The 18,576-nt window shown below is 41.7% G+C and overlaps 1 protein-coding gene across 1 annotated transcript in view; it reads right to left on the minus strand.

Annotated features, from left to right (window-relative positions):
- DENND5B (DENN domain containing 5B) overlaps positions 1 to 18,576 on the minus strand; it is a 104,061-nt gene that overhangs the window by 24,990 nt on the left and 60,495 nt on the right. The window contains exons 4-7 of the mRNA XM_054281954.1: positions 12,631 to 12,818; positions 8,881 to 9,414; positions 7,301 to 7,532; positions 5,112 to 5,262 (exon numbers count right to left, since the gene is read on the minus strand). Of these exons, the coding sequence (XP_054137929.1) occupies positions 5,112 to 5,262; positions 7,301 to 7,532; positions 8,881 to 9,414; positions 12,631 to 12,818 (1,105 nt within the window). The remainder of the gene's footprint in view (positions 1 to 5,111; positions 5,263 to 7,300; positions 7,533 to 8,880; positions 9,415 to 12,630; positions 12,819 to 18,576) is intronic.

The raw sequence follows: 18,576 nt of genomic DNA on the forward strand, positions 1-18,576 counted from the left end.
GAACTTCTTCTTCAAATGGATTTAACCAATATTACCATCACCATGAAAATCACTATTGTAATTTACAATCCATTTACAGTGATAACAGAGAGAAGGAAAGAGAGAAATGCACTTGTCTATGGGACAGCACCTGAATCTCCTCATATACACCATCTCATGAGGCAGGCTGCTATTTAGGCCTGCAAATCATGACAATACCCACTCTACCTATACAGGTCCATCAAAGGATTTATCTGAGTTTCAGATTTACAAATTAGCACACAGCTGTAGCACAGCCCCAGCAAGCTCCCTAAAACATGCACACATCGGACACACACTGCCTGCACATGCAACTCCTTGTAGGGCTCACATGTGTGGGACTGTACAGAGATTCCAAGCCAAACACACGTCAGACCAAGCGAGAAAAGGGGCATTGAAACTGAGCTCCACCTGATCATGGATGGGGATCCACTGCTCCACAAACTCTGCTCCATGGTAAGGAGAATGAAAGCTTAGATGGAGATTTAGGCACCTTTTCCATCTCTGCCATAGGGTGAAGTAGGAAAGCTCTGAAACTGCTCATTGGATGGACAAAAATTAGTAAAATGCCTTAAAGAGAATGGCCTTGCACTGACAGGTTCTTTCAGCAGTTCACATGAAAAGAAGTGATTTTAAAGGGTGGCACACACAACTGTCACCCTCTGTAAGGAAGAGCTGTAGTGAATTGGCAGCATCACCTGCCCTGAGGAACCACTGTCCTATGAGGTATTTAATTTGCAAGTCCCTTGAGACAGGAGTACTATTCAGAGGAGAGCAAATGGAATAGTGGATGCAAGGATGTCAATGCCCATTTTTCCCTGTCAGCTTTAATTCTGCACAGCTATGTTAAAATGAAGTATTAACTCAAAGAAGTTAATTGCACTTTTCCTGCCTTGCACAAGTTGAGCAGAGGATCAGCAGCTCAGGAGACTCACCCATGAGGTTCAAAGTCACCATAATGTGTATTTCCTATCTCAGAAACCATCTTTAAGCACAGATTGTCAGTCACACTTTATTTCTGAAAATGAATGTATTGGAGTACAAGTGGTTCATATTTTCATTGCACCTATCAGTGGTTTGCTACATTAGGTTACCTGAAGTATAGTAACTGCTTGTTTCAGATCTTCTTATGTAAAGGGTGAACTTTTACTACTCACAAAATGTAAATCACCTCAGTGCTGTGTGTGGATGGCTCATTGCTGACTCATTTTGCGCCCACCTAGATGTGCTGCAGAGATGCCACTCTATATTACTTGCAGTTGTTTGGCTTGATTAAAAAAGAAGATATCTTCATTTAACACAGCCTTAAAACGGTACCCAACAGACAGGGGGGCAGTAAAAGGCCATATAATATGAAGCACTCATTAAAAGAAAAAGACCATTTGGCATACAAAAAATAATTTAGTTAAAACCAGAACAAATTTTGTCATCACATAGAGACACATCAACCCCTCTGTGTTATATATACACCATATTTCCCTCAATATCATTACTTGATGTTAAATGCCAGCAACAAGCAAAAAAGAATCCTATTTAAAAATGAGGAGGACCATAGCCCCAGGCAGATAAACCCTGCACAGCTCCCACCTTGAAGGAGAGGGCTGAAGATGAAGGCCACAGGACAGTGCTCACCAAGTCATGCCATAAAACAGAGCACAAAAATGAATTCCAATTCCATACACTCCTACTGCATAGGTTTTGTAAATAAATACTGACACAGTGGTGTCAGTATTTATTTACAGAGCAGCAAAACACAGCTCAGGAACAAATGGAAGTGGCCAGGGCAGGAAAGAGGAAACAAGCTGGTCAGGAAAGTCAGCAAGGAGGAAAGCAGGGCTCCAATAAAGAAGTGGGAGGGGAAGCAGGCCTAAACAGATAGGAAGGCAAAAAAATGGTAATCAAAGCCATTTTGTAAATGTGTAACAAAGCAAACCCTTCATTTGAAAACCAAAAGAAGCAAGGAAAAAAAATGCAGTCAGTTGTTCTTTGAAGGCATTCAATACAAATTGCCAGAATGCAAATATATTCCCATGCTTGGGAATCACTGTTTTCCTCTGCAATATTTAATCTCATTTATCAAGCTTCTTAGTACAAATTAAGTTACAAGGTAATCAATTAGATTGAAAACACAGCTTGTTTCATTGTTTTAATTTTGCACTGTAAGCATATTCCCCCTAATTTAACAATTAGCTAATCAAAAACCATGAAGTGTTTATGTAGCTTGGCTTTTTGTCATTCAAATTCCACTCCTGCAAATGCCTCAGCCAGTGGAGCTCCAGCTACAATTTTAAAGTCTGGCAGAAAATGCACAGAGGGAAGAAGGGAACACAGAAACCACAGAGTGGTGCTGGGGTTTGAGAAAGGAAATGAGGGCTCTGGAATTACAGCTCTTTTCCAGAATAACAGAGAAATAACCCTGAGGGACTGCAGCCTGTTTGCTCCTGGGATGCTTCCTGGGAGAACTTTGCACAAGCCACTGCTTTCCACACTTAAAGCAGCAAGGAGGGGATGCTTTTGTACCCAGAGGAAGCTGCAGCTGCTCCCTGTAGATTCAGAAGGTTTTCCCATGATGTGGGAGATGTATCAAAGGCAAACAGCACAGAGGGAGTCCAAGTGGGACACTGCTGCCTGATGGGAAGGAGGACAGAACTGGGTTTGGGTTTAGTCAAATTTGTTTAAATCACACATAGGATCTAGAACTGAAACTAGAAGTGTTTGTTGCTGCATTATATTTGTGATTTAGATATAATATATTACACAAGTAACAGCCCAGTAACTGAGGAATTTTCAGTGCTCCTCCTGCTCACAGGAAGGGAACAGCTAGATAACATTATGAGCTCTGGTTATGTATTTGTTAGTTTATCAGCCCAGAAAGGGAAGCAATAAATCCCTGATTGCTGGCCACTAAGGACATCTTTTCATTAAAACAGCTTTGAATTGGTTTATTTGCTGCTGTCCAGCAACAATTGACTGCAACATGGGAATTATTCCCCATTTCCCACAAATACACTTCCATACAAAATTCAGGACAAAATTTGCTAAGTAAAACTGAAGCCTGCGAAAATAATTCTCATCCACACAGCAATATCCTTTGCATTAATTTTATATTATAAACACACAATAGCTACACCTGAAGAGTCTAGAAATGTAGCTGGAATGTTCTCTTAGCCCATGCTCATAGGCAAAGCTCCAGTCCTGTAAGTAAAACTTAGATCTATCTCCAAGAATCTTAGGAAATTCAAATTAATGGAAGGCTATACTTCAGCTGATTTTGTGGTCAGAAGAGTCACACTGCTTTGGCAGAAGGCAAGGAAAAGCTGTTCTATACATGGGTGTAAAATCAGCAGAATTACATGTCCTAAATGGCAGAGAAAGAGTCTTCTCAGCTGCTCGCATGAAAACTAGGCAGAAGAAAGATATAAACAGATGGTCTTGAGATTTTCCAATTACAAGCCTTTTTGGCAACATACAACTGGAGGAATTCCAAACATTTGTCACTGTGACATCGCTTTGTGGTAAGTAACGGGATTTTGGAACTTAGAAATTCTGAAACATGCTGTGATCTAAATCAAAATCACCACTCAAGGAGCTAAAGTCAATTTAGAACAGGTACCAATCTAATGGAAGCAAATCTCAAAGAGCATAAGGAAAACTATTTTTAAGTGATGCTTATTCATAGATTCACTATGATTTCGCAATAGACACAGAAGATTTAAGAAACTTGAAGCAAGCTAGGCACACTCACACTGTTGCTGACACTGTGAAATTGAAACCCACCTATAAGGATAAGAGCCAGACTGCTAAATACAGCATCTCACAAGATGAAGAAATCCTCCATTCCTCAAAGGACCATTACCCATACAATTCTGTCTCCATTTGCAGAAGCCTGAAACCAAAGGAACTTCGAAATATGAATTCCTCCTCTGCGGTTGCTTCTGGGGTTTTTAAAATTTCTTTTAAAGAACTCTATTTCTTTAAACATTCAGTGCTTAAGGATCTCATTATCATTTGCAATTTTTATTTCTAGCAGGTTATTCAAAAGGGTTTAGCTAGCACTGGTATGCACAAAAGGTGTTTAAATAGAACTGAGTGGGCACCCCATGCAGAAGCTCAGAGCAGCGTGTGTGCATGCACATGCCTAAAACAAGAGGTAGCTTTAACATTTGGACAACTGTAGCCTTTGAAGCTCTTGGATTTACCCGTGCTCCCACATTTTGACTCCCAGAAACTGAGGGCTTCAGCTGATAATTTAATGAGTTTGTAATCAGTGATGCACAAATATTTCACTTTTGAAGAGGGAGAAACCCCTCATTCATGGGTTTTGCATGAAGAAAGATTAAAAATAAAGGAACTCACAGCACTTACTTTGCATTATAACTGTAAAGTGTATCAGTGCTCCAGGTTCCCATTTTGCATTAGGTAAATGAACCATGTAATGGCATGCTCAATTCCACAGCTATAAGTACCACTACCCTCTTATCAAAGTGGGCCACAGAACCTTTTCAGACTCAAAAAAGAAACCCAGGTACAGAGTCACACACTTTCCACCCTCACCAAGTTATCCTTCCAGGGTATTTCAAAGTGGCAACTGAAAGAGAGCTACAAAAATCTCTGGGTTGGGTAATAACTGCTAAAGAAAAGAAAGGAAGAGAGTGGACACTAATTTCATTTCACATCATGGTGTGAAGGTTTCAACATCAAAATTTCTTTCAGAATCTGAATTTTGCCTTGAGATCCCAAATTACTGTATTTAGTGCAAAATAGTCAAACAATTCATTTGAAACTCAAAAAACCAATTAGAAAACAAAAACTATGTATGAGAAGACAGAGTAGTTACTACTCAATAGAAAACAGCAGTGAGGAATCTTCCCCAAAACAGCTAACACTTCCTGACATAACCCAAACTATGGTCATATTTTCAAAAGTCACAACCCATGAAAAGGGCTGAAAAAAACCTGAAATGGAAACAGCTGTTAGTTTTCCATTCATTAGACTGGCTGTATGCCACCCAAAATTAGGACTTCTGTCCAATGATGTGAAGCATTTGTATGAGAAACCTGTTTTTAAATCCAGAAAATAAAACCTGCACTTACTTGTTATTGGTGGGTCCTGTTGCCAAGACATCTGACTGCAGCTTTGGGAAAAATCCTTGCTCATACTTCCCTTGGCCAATCTTCATGTCGAGCAGGTGGGGGTGGATGGCCGTGTGGTCAATCTTCATCAGCCGCTGCTCGATGGACTGGGCTGCAGGTGACAGTCACAGGTGAGCAACTGTGTCACACTCAGACCCCTGGAAACCCACTAGAGAGTTAAATGGTGACCTTAGACACAAATCTGCCACTCAGAGGTGAGGAGACACTTGTGCTGTAGGGTTTTTAATTCTGCTTTTAGTTTCTTTACCCAACGCAATGAGCACTGGTGCAAGCAAGTTAGCTGTTAAGCAAGCAGGTATTTACAGGAGCCTACGAGATGCATTAGGAACTGATAACAGCAATGCAACCTTTCCTTGAAATTCCTTGTTTGATTTTAAGGCTTCTTCAGCAGAGCAGAGACCTCCAAGGCCAGCTGCGACCCCTGTGGGACTGGGCACCTTGCTTGGCCCCAGACACATTCCCTGGGCAGATGCTTTTGGGGGGACACCTGAGTTTTGCAAACATCTGGGACTATAAATATCCTCTTCCTGAATTTAGATATGCCTTTACTGGATGACAGGCCTTCAAAAAGCATAGCTGACTGTAGTAAGACCTGAGCAGCATCAGGAGGATGAGCAGATTCTTGGCAATAGGGAAGTCTATGGTAAGATGAGAGAGGGCTCCCCAGGAATCTCAGCTCCACTAAAACTAAAGCAGTTCAATCCTTTGCTTCAGGGATTTGAGGGTTTCAATCTCAAACCTCAAACAGAATGAAAATTAAACTGTCACCTTCTTAACTTGTGAAGAACTTGGGAAAGGAGGTGTATGGGTGAATTCAGCATTTAATTAGCAACTTTAATATTCAACTCTTTCCAGCCCATCTATTAACGGGCAGGCCTGTTCCTTCAGTGTATCACAGCTACAGAATACATATGCAAAACGGGGAAGCTAAATCTGTTTTCCATTTGTTAAGAACAACATATAACTCATTTCCTGCTTTATAAAACTGTGATGGGAAAGAAGCTGTCACAAGATTTACATACATTATCATTAGAAACTCAGCAAGTATTTTTCCCCTCTAAAAAAAGTAAAAATCACTTTGTATGGTTCCATTTTGGAGAAAAGGAGTGGGTGGTGTGGGGTCAGAGGATTTGAGGAGTTCCAAAAATAGTTAAACAAACAGGTGCTGGATCAGTGCTGGGGTCACATATACTGTGAATGGTAAATATGAAGGAAAATTGATATTACTATCAGTTTGCTGCTTTTCACAAGACAGAATATGAGGTTCTGGTGCCACAATATCTGCCAAAACTAGACGCTGAATAGACAGCTGACCTGCAAATTAGAATTGGGTTTAGACAGAAAAATTTAAACAGACACAGATTTCTATTTCTGACATGTTTACAGCAAGTAGCAAGTAAAACACCGAAGGAGTTTAAAAAAAAAAGAAAAAAAGATGTTTGCCCTATCTTAGTAATATGTGTCCCAACAAATTTAAGAGGATAATTTCCCTGTATTACTTAGAAATTAAATAAATACTTGCACAAGTATTAAGTAAGAAATTCAAATTCATAATTTGGAAAGGCATCCTGTGACAGTAACAGAAAAAAAAATCCAATCCTTCAGTACAGTGTATTGTTCATTAACACTGAACATCTATTGCTGGAGGTACTAAATATGCCACACAGGATTACATCCCCACCCAGCATCCCCTGCTGCTCTAACCAAATGGTGTAAGGCAAAACAATGTCTTTTTATGGAAGGGGGGGACAAAGCCAGTGGAGCAGACACCAGGGCTTGACTCTTCCGTGTGGCTGGCACTGGTCCCACCACCAGGGTGAAGGAAAGCTCTCCTGGAAAAGGAACAGGAGCTGCCTGAAATGAGAAACTGTGAACCAGTTCCATTTGGGTTTGGCTTGATTTTATCAAAGGCACCAGCCCAGGAGAGCTCAAAGAGAAGGTAAAGGCTCCTGCCATTTCTGGTGTTTAACAGCATGCTAAAGTTGCTGTTGAGATGAGATAAGGACACTGCTGAGTCCTCCTCAGGTAGCTCTAGGACTTCAACTGCAACACTCAGATGACTGAGGACCTATATTTCTTGGTAGCTGACACTGTACTTGTGACTATTTTACCAGCCTATTTGAACATACCTGCTTCTTTCAGAGTGCTGCATTTCTGGTAGTTGGATGTCCGCAGTGCAGGGGCCCTGACATTATACAGCCTTATTTTCTCAATTCTGGAGTCAAAAACTCGCAGAAAAGGGTCCTTCTCCTCCCACTGGGACATGATCTTATTGTCTATGAAGGTTGCAAACATCTGTGTTTCAATGAAGTGTGAAAGGAATGGGAGGTAAGGCTCGGGTTGGTCCGAAAGGAAGGAAGCCTGAAATACAGAACAGCTCATTAGTGCCACGTTCATGCCCAGCACTGATGTGCCCAGCCATCCTTCAGCAGAGAACTGCTCCAGCAGCCAGCAGGAAGGCTTGGACAAGGTTTTCCCCACTGCAGAAATACCTCTCAGAGAGCTATGAACCCATCTGCAAAGGGGTTTGGTTCACAACTGTAAGAAATAAGCACTCAGGGAGGCTTTGTGACAGCTGGAACAAAGGGATATCGAGTTACTAAAGTAGTGCTCATGCTGCCTGCTTTTTTAAAGAACCTAGCAGCCTCCCCGCCCAGGAATAAACCCTGTGAAATGCATGGCAAACCATCACATGTGTCTCCGTGGGACCTCTGGTCTGGGCATCCTTGCCTGGGACCATATCACTTGAGGTGTCACATGTATAAAGGGGTGCACAGTGCTCTTCAGCTGATGCTCCTCAGTGATGTTACACAGGGCAATTAATCACGAATTTCCAATTACAATTGACTGTGCCTAAATCTCTAACTGAGCTTTGAAAACCCTAAACTTTACAGCCCATTTTACTGCAGAAACATTAGCAGACACTGCCTAAACTACCCCATCCTTTTGAATGCTGCACTGCTTAATGGCCAAAACCAAACAAACCAATAAAAGACATGGCAGCAATTTTTGTAAATCAAAAACTGACTCAGATCAGTATTTAGTCTGTTCCTCACTGTTCATCCTCTTAACCTTTTCCTTAGAGAAGGACTTGGACCTAAAAAAGATGATGGCTAAGAATACTATCTGCTTTGTAGGGTCACTCAGCAGCTGGGCAAGCTTCCCAACATTTCCCATTCTTTTTGCTATCCTCATCTATTTATATCCCCATTTGTAATCTCAAGGGATTCCTTTTCCCTCTTATGCATAAATGACAATGGAGTCATAACAATACTTTGTAAGTGACAACCTTTTTCAGAACAACATCACCCATTACCAAAACCTCTACCATGAGGTTAGGAAAAATGAAAGACTAGATTTGGTTTTATCTCAAGTGTGCACCTCTCCTCCCAACAATCAAAAAAAAAGAAAGAAAGAGAGAAAAAGAAGTCACTTTGCATTGCTACCCTTCCACCAAGCCCACAGGAGCAGCGCCATGAGCTGGGCAGAAGCCTGCCAGCTCGGTTTGTACATGCCAGGATGGCTCTGAACAGCTCAGTGGATGCGCTCCAATTCACTCTGGCAGGAGATCTGGCCCTGTGTAATGGAAACGGACAAATCTCGCAGGGAGGCAGATGAGGAACGGCAGACCAAAGAGAGCCTGGGCTATATTTACACAAACACAGCTATCCTCCCTCCCCCTTTTAGATGGAGACATGGCTATCTTTACTTTGTCAAAGTTTTGCATTTGTTCCCTGTTTGTCAGCCACGACTCCATGTCGGGGGCAGCCTGGATGACGAAAGCCTCGTAGTCGGCGAACAGCTGCGTGAAGCGGTTGGCGAAAACCTCGCGGAGCTGCACGTTCAGTTTGTAGTCCCTCAGCTCCAGCTCCTCACCGGACAGCTTCCCATCCTTCTCCTCTGTGAGGGGGGTGCTGATGGTCATTTTCTCCATGGTCACGCCCGTTCTCTTGGCCAGGGCCTGCAGGCGGGCGATGGTCTCGTTGCCTTTCAGCAGCTCGTACATGTTGAGGGCATTGCTGGGGATGTTCCCGTTCTTCTTGTCATTCACCAGGTCACTAAGAACCAAGTTCTTGAGTTTGGTGGCACTGTCACTGCAATGCAGGTTGCCTTCTGGAGGGATTCCAAACTGCAGGAGAACCTCGGAGATTTCCTGGATAAACTCCAGCTTGTTGGGGAACTGCGGGAATTCCTCTGGCAGTTCGATAAAATGGTTATCAATGTCCACAAAGCACAAGTTTGCCTGAAATACAAACAAAAGTTTAAAAATGGACATTCAGCACTGAACAGGTTCCCCTGCAATGTAGCCCTTTCTCCCAGACAGAAGGAAGGTGCATGTGTATCCTGCACACGTATGCAGGACACTTTAGCTGTGCTGTCTAGCCTGTGACATTTCTTGACTTCACTAAAGCTGAGGGTCAGCTGGATGACAAATAAAGGCTCCTGCATTCTCTTGTTTCCCTAGGACATGCAGACCCCAAACTCTCCACTACAAAGATTTCATATACCCTCCCAGAGCAGCCAGGGACACACCACCAAGCAGGAAGGGCAGCACTACTTCTCAGCCCATGCAAATACCCTTTGTGTGAATTACTGCATCTCACAGGCACATTTATTTTACCAGGACCCAACTGCAAGAAGCCTCTGCAGCTGAGCTACCAGGAAATGAGATGTTCAGTGAGAAAGATGATGCTGCTTGAAGCAAAACTACAAAAGAGGGTCCCACAGAAATCCTTCGGGATTATGTCTGAGTACAGCTTGTCCACTAGAAGCTGTCTTGTCTCCCCACTCCCCTGACCCCCTGTTTCCATGGAGGCTTTTAACACTGGCAATTCCTCTGCCTGAGATTTAAAGAGAGTGCTCGTGGCTTTGCCATGAATGGAGATGGATCTCAGCCTGTAAGATTAAAGTTAAGTGAAGGCATTAATCTAGCAGAGCAGATACTTTTACTAGGTAAGTGTCAATGGAGGGATAGAAGAACCCCACATAAAAATTAATTACATTGCAAATGCACCCTCAGGACTAACAGCGGAATGAAAAACAGTAATTGATCTTCTGAATGGTGGCTTACATCTAAAATTTGCTGTCTGAGTGCACTGTGCTGAGTAAAATCTTAAACCAGGTCAGATTCCCAAGGTGCTGAGCTCTGATGTGTTTTATCCTGGCATAAAACTGCAGAACAGGAGACGCAGAAAACCCACAGGGCAGCAGCAGGTCTTTGTTAGTCTGATTTGGCCATTAGCACAGCTCCTCTGCCTTCTTTCAGGCACTTTTAGTGCTCTTTACTTCTTACCAAACACCCTAGACTAATCTTCAGGTTATGTGAAGATAAATCATTTGTTTTCCTTCATTTTTGAGAGGTTAATTTTCAGCCAGACAATACATTCCACAACAAATATGTTTATAATATATTGGATATTTCAGGGACATGTTTATTAACATTAATCACATTTCACACAGATACTTTAAAACATATTAGGATTCACCTGGTAAAGGAGAAGTGTCCCTTCAGCTTTTTTGTATTAAATTTAGCCTGTACAAACAAATGCATTTCTTCACACAAAACAATTTGATTAAACTACATAGCTATTACACAGCTGTGGTATGCATCAGTACAGTTCTTTAGCTCAGGGACTGCCTTCTTATCTATCAATATTTCATTTCAAAGGCTTTTTAATTTCAGCTCTGCATATCATTTACAAAATTTGAAAAATGAGATTTAGACTCAGAAAACCCTTGGGGAATTGGTCTCACTTCTCTCTTCAAAAACATCTGATGATTAAAGTTAATGCAGGGAGATTAGTAACCTTAAGACAGCATAATGGCCAGTTGTTAGAATTTTTATCTCTAACAAACAAATGGTTTATATTTAGAGCAAGAGCTTGAAAAGCTAGCCCCTGGCCTGAACAATAAAGGAATGCTGATGTGAACAGCGCTTCATCACTGCTCGCTGAGGGTATTTTTATTTTTTATTGTCTAAAGGTATTTGAGATTCAAGATCTTTCCTGTTCAATGTGTCTTCTTTCTTTCCCTCTCTCACAGTTACTGGACCTGTGGTATTCATAAATGCTGATATTTTTCACTCATTTGTTAAACATCACGGAGGGGGCAGATTCCACCCCACTCTTCATCTTCTCTCCCTGGTGATATTTGTTATTCCAACGATACTGCAATACTAAATACTGTCACATTAAAATTTTAATTTAAGGAAAATGACAGCTTAATCTGCTAACCAAAAGCATGTGACTAATAATTTAAAAAATCACAGCAATTATGTAATATTAGCATGGTTTTACTGGGGAGCATAGCTAGATAGCAGCCTTGCTTCCACACCAGCGCAGATTTCATGTGCTTCAGTCACTGTATCCAGGAGGTAAAACTTGATTTGCAGTTCCATACCACCAAGGCTGACTCAGCCACCTTCATGCAGTGTGTAAAATAGACTTTTATTAAAAATTCTATTTCCCCTGCCCTGTGTTTATCTCTCCATTTCCACACAAAAACTCCCACTCCTGTATATTCTCCTCTGCTGCTGTTCCCATCTGCCTTCTCAATCAGAGCAGGTATTTGGAATCCTTAAGGGCTCTGCCCCCAGGAGGGTCCCCTCAGCACAGCCACTGGCAGGAGATATTACTGCCAGTATGAACAGGTACTTTTGGGGTTCCCACTGATTTTAAGAAGAAACCTAAGTTTAAAAGCACATGGCATGCTCTGGTTCCAGTCACCCTCTGGAATGCAGACAGGTGAGCCATATCCCAAAGACTCTGCTGTATGGCCAGCTTAAAATGTGAAGCAGTTTTAACCACTTTCATCAAATTTTGAGGAGAAAAATCTCCATTTCACTCTCCACCATCACCTCCATTTAACCCTGAGATTAAGAGGATGACCTCTCCTTCCTTTTTTTTTTTCTCCTCTCTAAGTGGTTCACAGGCACAGTATTAATGCAAGCCTGGCTTGTTTGAGGCCAGGACTCTGGTCTAGTAAGAGACAGGAACACACGGGCTCAGACACGGATGGGATGGGACTGGCAGGACATGGGAAGCTCCTCACCAGCTGTGGGACAGGTTTACACCATCTAGCAACTGCACCTGAGATCCAGACCCATCGAGATCCTCCCCCAATGAAATGCTCTTTAGCCCTCTGTCAGTAGGACTGTGACACTGATGGAGTAACAAAACCTGGTGGAGCACATGATGTAGGGAAAACTGACAAAATTTCAGCTTTGTCACCACAAACAGGAGAAAGAGAAGCATTTAGAAATCAAAACATTAAGTAGTGCTCATAAATTCAGAAATGGAGCGAGAAGGGCAGTGGAGACCTCCCTACTAGGCCACTGCTGCTGGCAATCAGTATCCACAGTGCCAGAGAAGCCTCCCAACAGCAGGCATTGTTTCCCAGCAGTAATTCACACACCTATTGGTCAGACATTTCAAGACAGCCCCCAAATATGGACACTGACCTCCTGAGGCAGCTCCAGCTTGGAGCGATCGGTTCCCTCCTTGGACTGTAGCCCCATCAGGTAGGGAACAGGAGCATCCAGGAAATGCAGGAGAGAGGCAGGAAGGATGGGGACATAGACATGCTGCCACTGGAACGGGAAGAGCAGCGTTGTGATTCCCTCTGCCACCGTCATCAGCCGCTGATAATCTAGAGATGGGAGAGAAAGGCAGATATTGAATTATCTCCCTGTGTTCTGCTTTTGAGATGAGTTTGGCAAGGACATCTGTAACAAAACAAGACAGAAACCATGTTTATATGGTAAGATGTTGTTTGGAAAATAATACAGTACTCAAAAACCTTAAACATTATTTGAATCTGTTAAAACTCATTCCTCCCGTAAAAAAAAAAAAACCCACAGCTGACCACAGATATTCATACCTTATCTAGATCTATTCTGTCATTAAATTAGTTTATTAAAAAGATACTAAAAGTTCTGTCTCTGGTACAGGATAATAATACCCTAATTCACAAGACAGAAATCACGTTTATATGGCAAGATGTTGTTTGTAAAATAATACAGAAGTTCAAAACCTTAAATGTTATTTAAATCTGTTAAAACTCATTCCTCCCATAAAGAAACAGCTGAGTGTAGATATTCATACCTTATCTAGATCTATTCTGTCATTAAATTAGTTTATTAAAAAGATACCAAAACTTCTGTCTGTAGTATAGGATAATAATACTCTAAATCCATAATAAGCATGTATTTTTATATGGGAAGAAGAGGAGAAAGAAGTGGATTTCAAGGAAACATTGTGGTTTCTTGCTTGCTCCTGCCTGCCTGCTTCTGCTCCACTTGCCTTCTATTTCCAAAGCTGAGTGTACTTTCCAGAAGACTTATCTTGGCCACACAACAGCATTAGTTTACGGTCCCTAAGTATATAAAAGCAGTGCTTTTAAGTTTAATCCAAACAGAAGCCCAATATAAATTTAGTTCTCAAATATATTCTGCACAGCTAGTGTATTTATATTATGTTAGTTTCCCAAATTTGTCTTTAACCCACTAGTTCATTGCTTTGCAATATTTTGATTTTAGTAAGCACATAGTACATTATTTTAAATTAAAATTTCTTTTGGTCCAGCTGAGCTGAATGTGTCAGAATTTGGGTAACAGCAAATTATTTATCAAATATCCAGCTGGCATGATGCAATAGCACAAGATATTTATTAATATAAATGATATTTATTAATATAAATGATAAAGTAAGCACAAATTTTTACTGTAAATAAATAAATCACATACTGGTCTTAAAGAGACAGTCATCCATACAGCAAATCTCAAACTGCAGACCATCCATCTGGAAAAGGTGAAGATCCCTGGGTTTGTAAGCTGCATGGCAATGTTCAAACCCAAGCCTCATCAGTGCCAGGCAAGTCACACAAGCTCTGGCTTGAACAACCACAAGATTTTCCCTCTCACGGAGGCTAGACCCAGACCCTGGGTAACACTTGGGTTGCTGCCCATCTCTCCTAATCCTCTCTGCCTCACTCCAGCAGATGAAAGATACCTGGATGAACCCCCTGGTTCTGAGTCAGGTGAGAAGGCTTTTTCCTACAGCCCCATCGACTGCTTTTGCCTGGAGAGGAGCCCAGCTTTACCCTTCCCATTTCCTGAACATCCCAGCCCGAGACCTTGGCAGACACCAAGAGCAGCAAAAGCGCTGTCATCTGACACTGCTCAGCCATTAGGAGGTCACTGGGAAGATGTTCTTGAATAAAAATGCAAATTACAACAACAAATTGCATCACCCATTCTCCTTGCTAGCAGCTCTCTGTGGAAAACCAGCCACAATCTGCAGAAGGTCAGCTGGCAGGGCAAAAACGTTTTTCATCTTGTCTTACTAATAGCTATTCAGTCAGCCTGCAAAATTATTGTCACGCACACAAGTCAGTCTCAAGGTTACACCTCTAAAACACTCCCAGCTCAGATCAGTCACTTATGAATCCCTGCCCATGCAATGGCCTACAACCACACTTGTGCATTCCCTGTCTTGCTGAAGATCACTTCCACAAACTCAAGTTATAATCCCTACTTGGAGAGGCTTAGGAGTCTCGTAATGTTCCATAACTCTGAAAGCTTTAAAGACCAAAAAAATGAAATAGAAAAAGCAGCACGTCCTAGTCTGTGAAAGAGCTTCAAAGTCCATCCTGATCTACATAGCCACAGGAAGAAAGAGGTCTTGGCAGAAAAGTTGCAAGGATCATTTTGGATAAGAGCATTCAGTTCTGGAATTCCATGCTGACTTTTCTCTAGTGCTACTGATAATATTAACATGGTCACTAGCACAAATTTTGCAACCAATTTACTATGAGAAAAGCTGATTAAAAAAAAAAAAACAAACTAGTGATGACTAAATTATTAGGCTGTTATTATTTAGCAATGCTTGTCAGTGATTAGCAGATAAAAAATGTTTACATACACAGCAGTTTTGACTGAAGAGAGGGAAGTTCCAGTTTCCTCCAGAAAAATAATATACAAAAATCTGTAAATACATTTTTTTGTCATCTGTTTAAAGAATCCAAACTCTAATTACTTTTTACATACTTTAAAGCCTGTACAAGGTTGGACACCTATCATATAAAGTCTGAAATAATTTTTGATGGAGAGATTCTTGTACCTATCATCATTTGAGGGAAACTTACGTGGCTTCTGAGGACAACCTGGAAATAGTAGATTGAGGAAAACCCGAGTTGTGCCTCGGGAGGTTTAGATTGGATATTAGGAAAAAATTTCTCCATTGAAAGGATTGCTGAGCATTGCAAGAGGCTGTCCAGGGAAGGGGTTGAGTCACCATCCCTGGAGGCATCTAAAAGACATGTAAATATGGCAATTAAAGACATGACTGAGTGGTGGGTTTGGCAGTGTTAGGTTCACAGCTGGAGCTGACCTTCAAGGTCTTTTCCAACCAAAATTATTCTAAGACTCTTCATGTTCAAAGCTCCGTTTCTAATTTGTTCACAGAACGTTTTCCAAGAGAAAATGCTCAAGGAGGAGAACCCCAGGGCAAAGCGGTCCCTGGGGCTTCTACTGCAACCACTGCCTCCTAATATCTTAGCTGGATATTGTGCCATTCACATTCTCTGCAAAAATTCCTTTGCCCAGGGTTTTTCTCTTGGGAAGCTGAAAGGCAGCTAGAGAGGCCTCAGAGAAAAGGAAAATAATCCTCATCTCATTTGCTTCTCCTGTGTTGTGCTTGTGTAGAATGTGTTTGAAGATTGTTTACCCACAGGTGATTGTTTCATTGGATTCTGTTGTGAGTGGTTTTCAATCATTGGCCATTTGGGGCCAAGCTGTGTTGGGACTCTGGAAAGAGTCACGAGTTTTCATTATTATCTTCTTAGCATTTATTAAGTATTCTTTCTGTATTCTTTAGTTTAGTATAGTATAGTATTCTTTAATATAATATAGTAAAATAAATAAATGAGCCTTTTGAGAACATGGAGTCGGATGCATCATTCTCTCCCCTTGTTGGTGAGACAGCATTTACAATAGGATGTGGTGCAGTGTTTGTTGTCTCTCACACAGCCTTTTCAGCAAGTGAAGGAGAGGGCAGCAGAGTCAAGCTCAAAGGCTCTGGATCCACCTCCCTTTTCCAGCACCATCCTCCAGGGGATCCTGGCCAAGCACCTCAACTCCCTGTGCAGGACATGCCAGGGCTGCAGGAACCTGCTCCACTGCAGGCTGGCAGCTCTGCTGCTCCAGCACCATCTTCAGCCGTGCCTTTCCCAGCTCTGGTAAAATTCACATGGCTCACAAGACACAGTGCTTAAAATGCACACCCTGAGATATTCCTGTAGAATTCCCAATCACTGTTTTCTGCTGGAGATGGAAATGGTTCCAGCACTTGAACATCAGTTCCCTACAAATGTTTTTCTGAGAGAGGACAAAACTTGACATTTTTTTTGTCTTGGTGTTGACTCTCCATAACGCACTAACAGGACAATAATCAGTAAGAAATATCTATCCCAAAGACCTTAAAGTTAAAACACAGGCAGTGACTGAAGAAACAGAATAATCTTCTCTTCATTATACATACTGGGGAAAGAATCTCTGAGATGTTAAGCAATTCACAAAGCTCAACATAAAAATTACTTTTCCTGCCACAAAAGTCTGACATCTCAAAATCCTTCCCATGCTGCAGCAGAGCAAAACCAAGATCCTTTGAGAAGGCAAAAAGACATCAGTGTTACCCCTGCTCCAAAGAGCTAAGACCACATACAGGTTCTACCCTCAAAACAGATTCAAATCTTTATCATAGTCAAACAGAAGAGGATTTCACCCAGGACCTCCTCAGCAAATTGCCAATCACAGGAACTCTGTGCATAAGCCATGTGTAAGGGCACACACACTCATTCTCCCCAGAAATGGTGTTCCTGCACTGTTACTCCAGTTTCAACACCTCCAGCCCCCCTGATGAAAGCACAACTTGGCCATTTTCCAACTCTCTGTTCCAGTAACCTACCAAAGGTAGGGCAGAAAGCTTACCACAGAGCTGGAGTCACAGCCTGGATCCTCTAAATCCAGTCCAAGGCTTTAAAAATAGACTGCTTCTTTATTTTCCTTTTGAAGTCTCACTTCACATACATTTTGAAAGCACTTGAAAGCATTTGAAGAGATGAGTTACCTGGACACCACTTCCTTTGCTCTGCTGCTTTTAGAACACACATAAAGGATAACTGCAGCTTTGCAAAGCCACATATTTAAAAATGCATCCTGGAAGATGATAATCAGATGGCATTCTCAAAGAGTACCTTATCAATATGCACGAAACAATTGTCTGTAAACAAAATAAAGCAAACCAAAAACAGAAAAGAAAAACATTAATGAACCTGAATGAATAAAGCTAATTCTTTAGAGGGAAACACCTGAACAGGCTTTAAAGCATTCTTGCAACTAATAGTTTTTCCACATGCTACCTCTTCAGTCCAAGTATTATAAGTAATTGTTATGCAACTGCCTTTTATTTTTCTTTTTTTTTTGGTAACAAGATGTGAGTTAGATGAGCCAGGTACATTGAAAAAACTGGAAAATAAAAGTATTTTCTTTTCCTTTGAGCTCCGAGTGTGAGTCAGGAACAGCTTCAAACCAGACCCGTCCTGGGTCTGGGTACCTTCAGATCTGTAATGTTTATATAAAGCGCACTGCAGATGAAAAACTAAATCTGAAATTCACATTGGAGACAAAAATTGTTTATGAAAGCAAAGGTTTTCAAATCAGATCTCAACAGCTCCACAGAAGCAGCACACACAAGGGCTACAGCCATCAAAGTGCCCTGGAAGCTTCCACCTTTCATCTGATTTGCCTGCTGGCAGCTGTGACAACTGACAAGCCAGTCCTGGTGACTTTCAAGAGATGTTCAGACAAAATACACAAAAATGGTGCAGGAAATGTTTATTCACTGCAGAAATCACCTTGCAGCAGTGCTGCATTCAGGGAACCTGGGCAGGTGCCACGACATGGGGCTGTGACCAACAGCCTGTCCTGAGGAAATGACCCCTGGCACCCCAAAGGAAAGGTGCATTCACCAGGGAGAGATGCAGCACATCAGTTACATGATGAAAGCAGAAGGGCAATTTATGCAAATATGAAAATACATATTTTCTTAAACAGAAGGGTCAAGACAAACCTGCATCTAATTGCCTGAAGAATCAGCCTCTCAAACTGGGGCTCAGCTCTGCCCCAAGGGAAACATCCCAAGGGCAATATTCACCAGACCAGTCCTAACCCTTTTTCCTTGTTGGCCAATACTTAATTTTAAAAGCTTCTGCTTCAATACATTTCCATTTGTATAATTTAACTATGTCCCAGCCTGCTATCAGTGGCTCAGTATGAATTAATTTATGATTAAGAGCCATCCCAAGAATTAGCTTCCATTACCAGCATGGTTGAATCTCTGAGAAAAGG

This window comes from Melozone crissalis, unplaced genomic scaffold (genome assembly GCF_028551555.1).
Source record: "Melozone crissalis strain CALT ecotype California unplaced genomic scaffold, PUWL_Pcris_2 ptg000033l_1, whole genome shotgun sequence".
Taxonomy (NCBI): domain Eukaryota; kingdom Metazoa; phylum Chordata; class Aves; order Passeriformes; family Passerellidae; genus Melozone; species Melozone crissalis.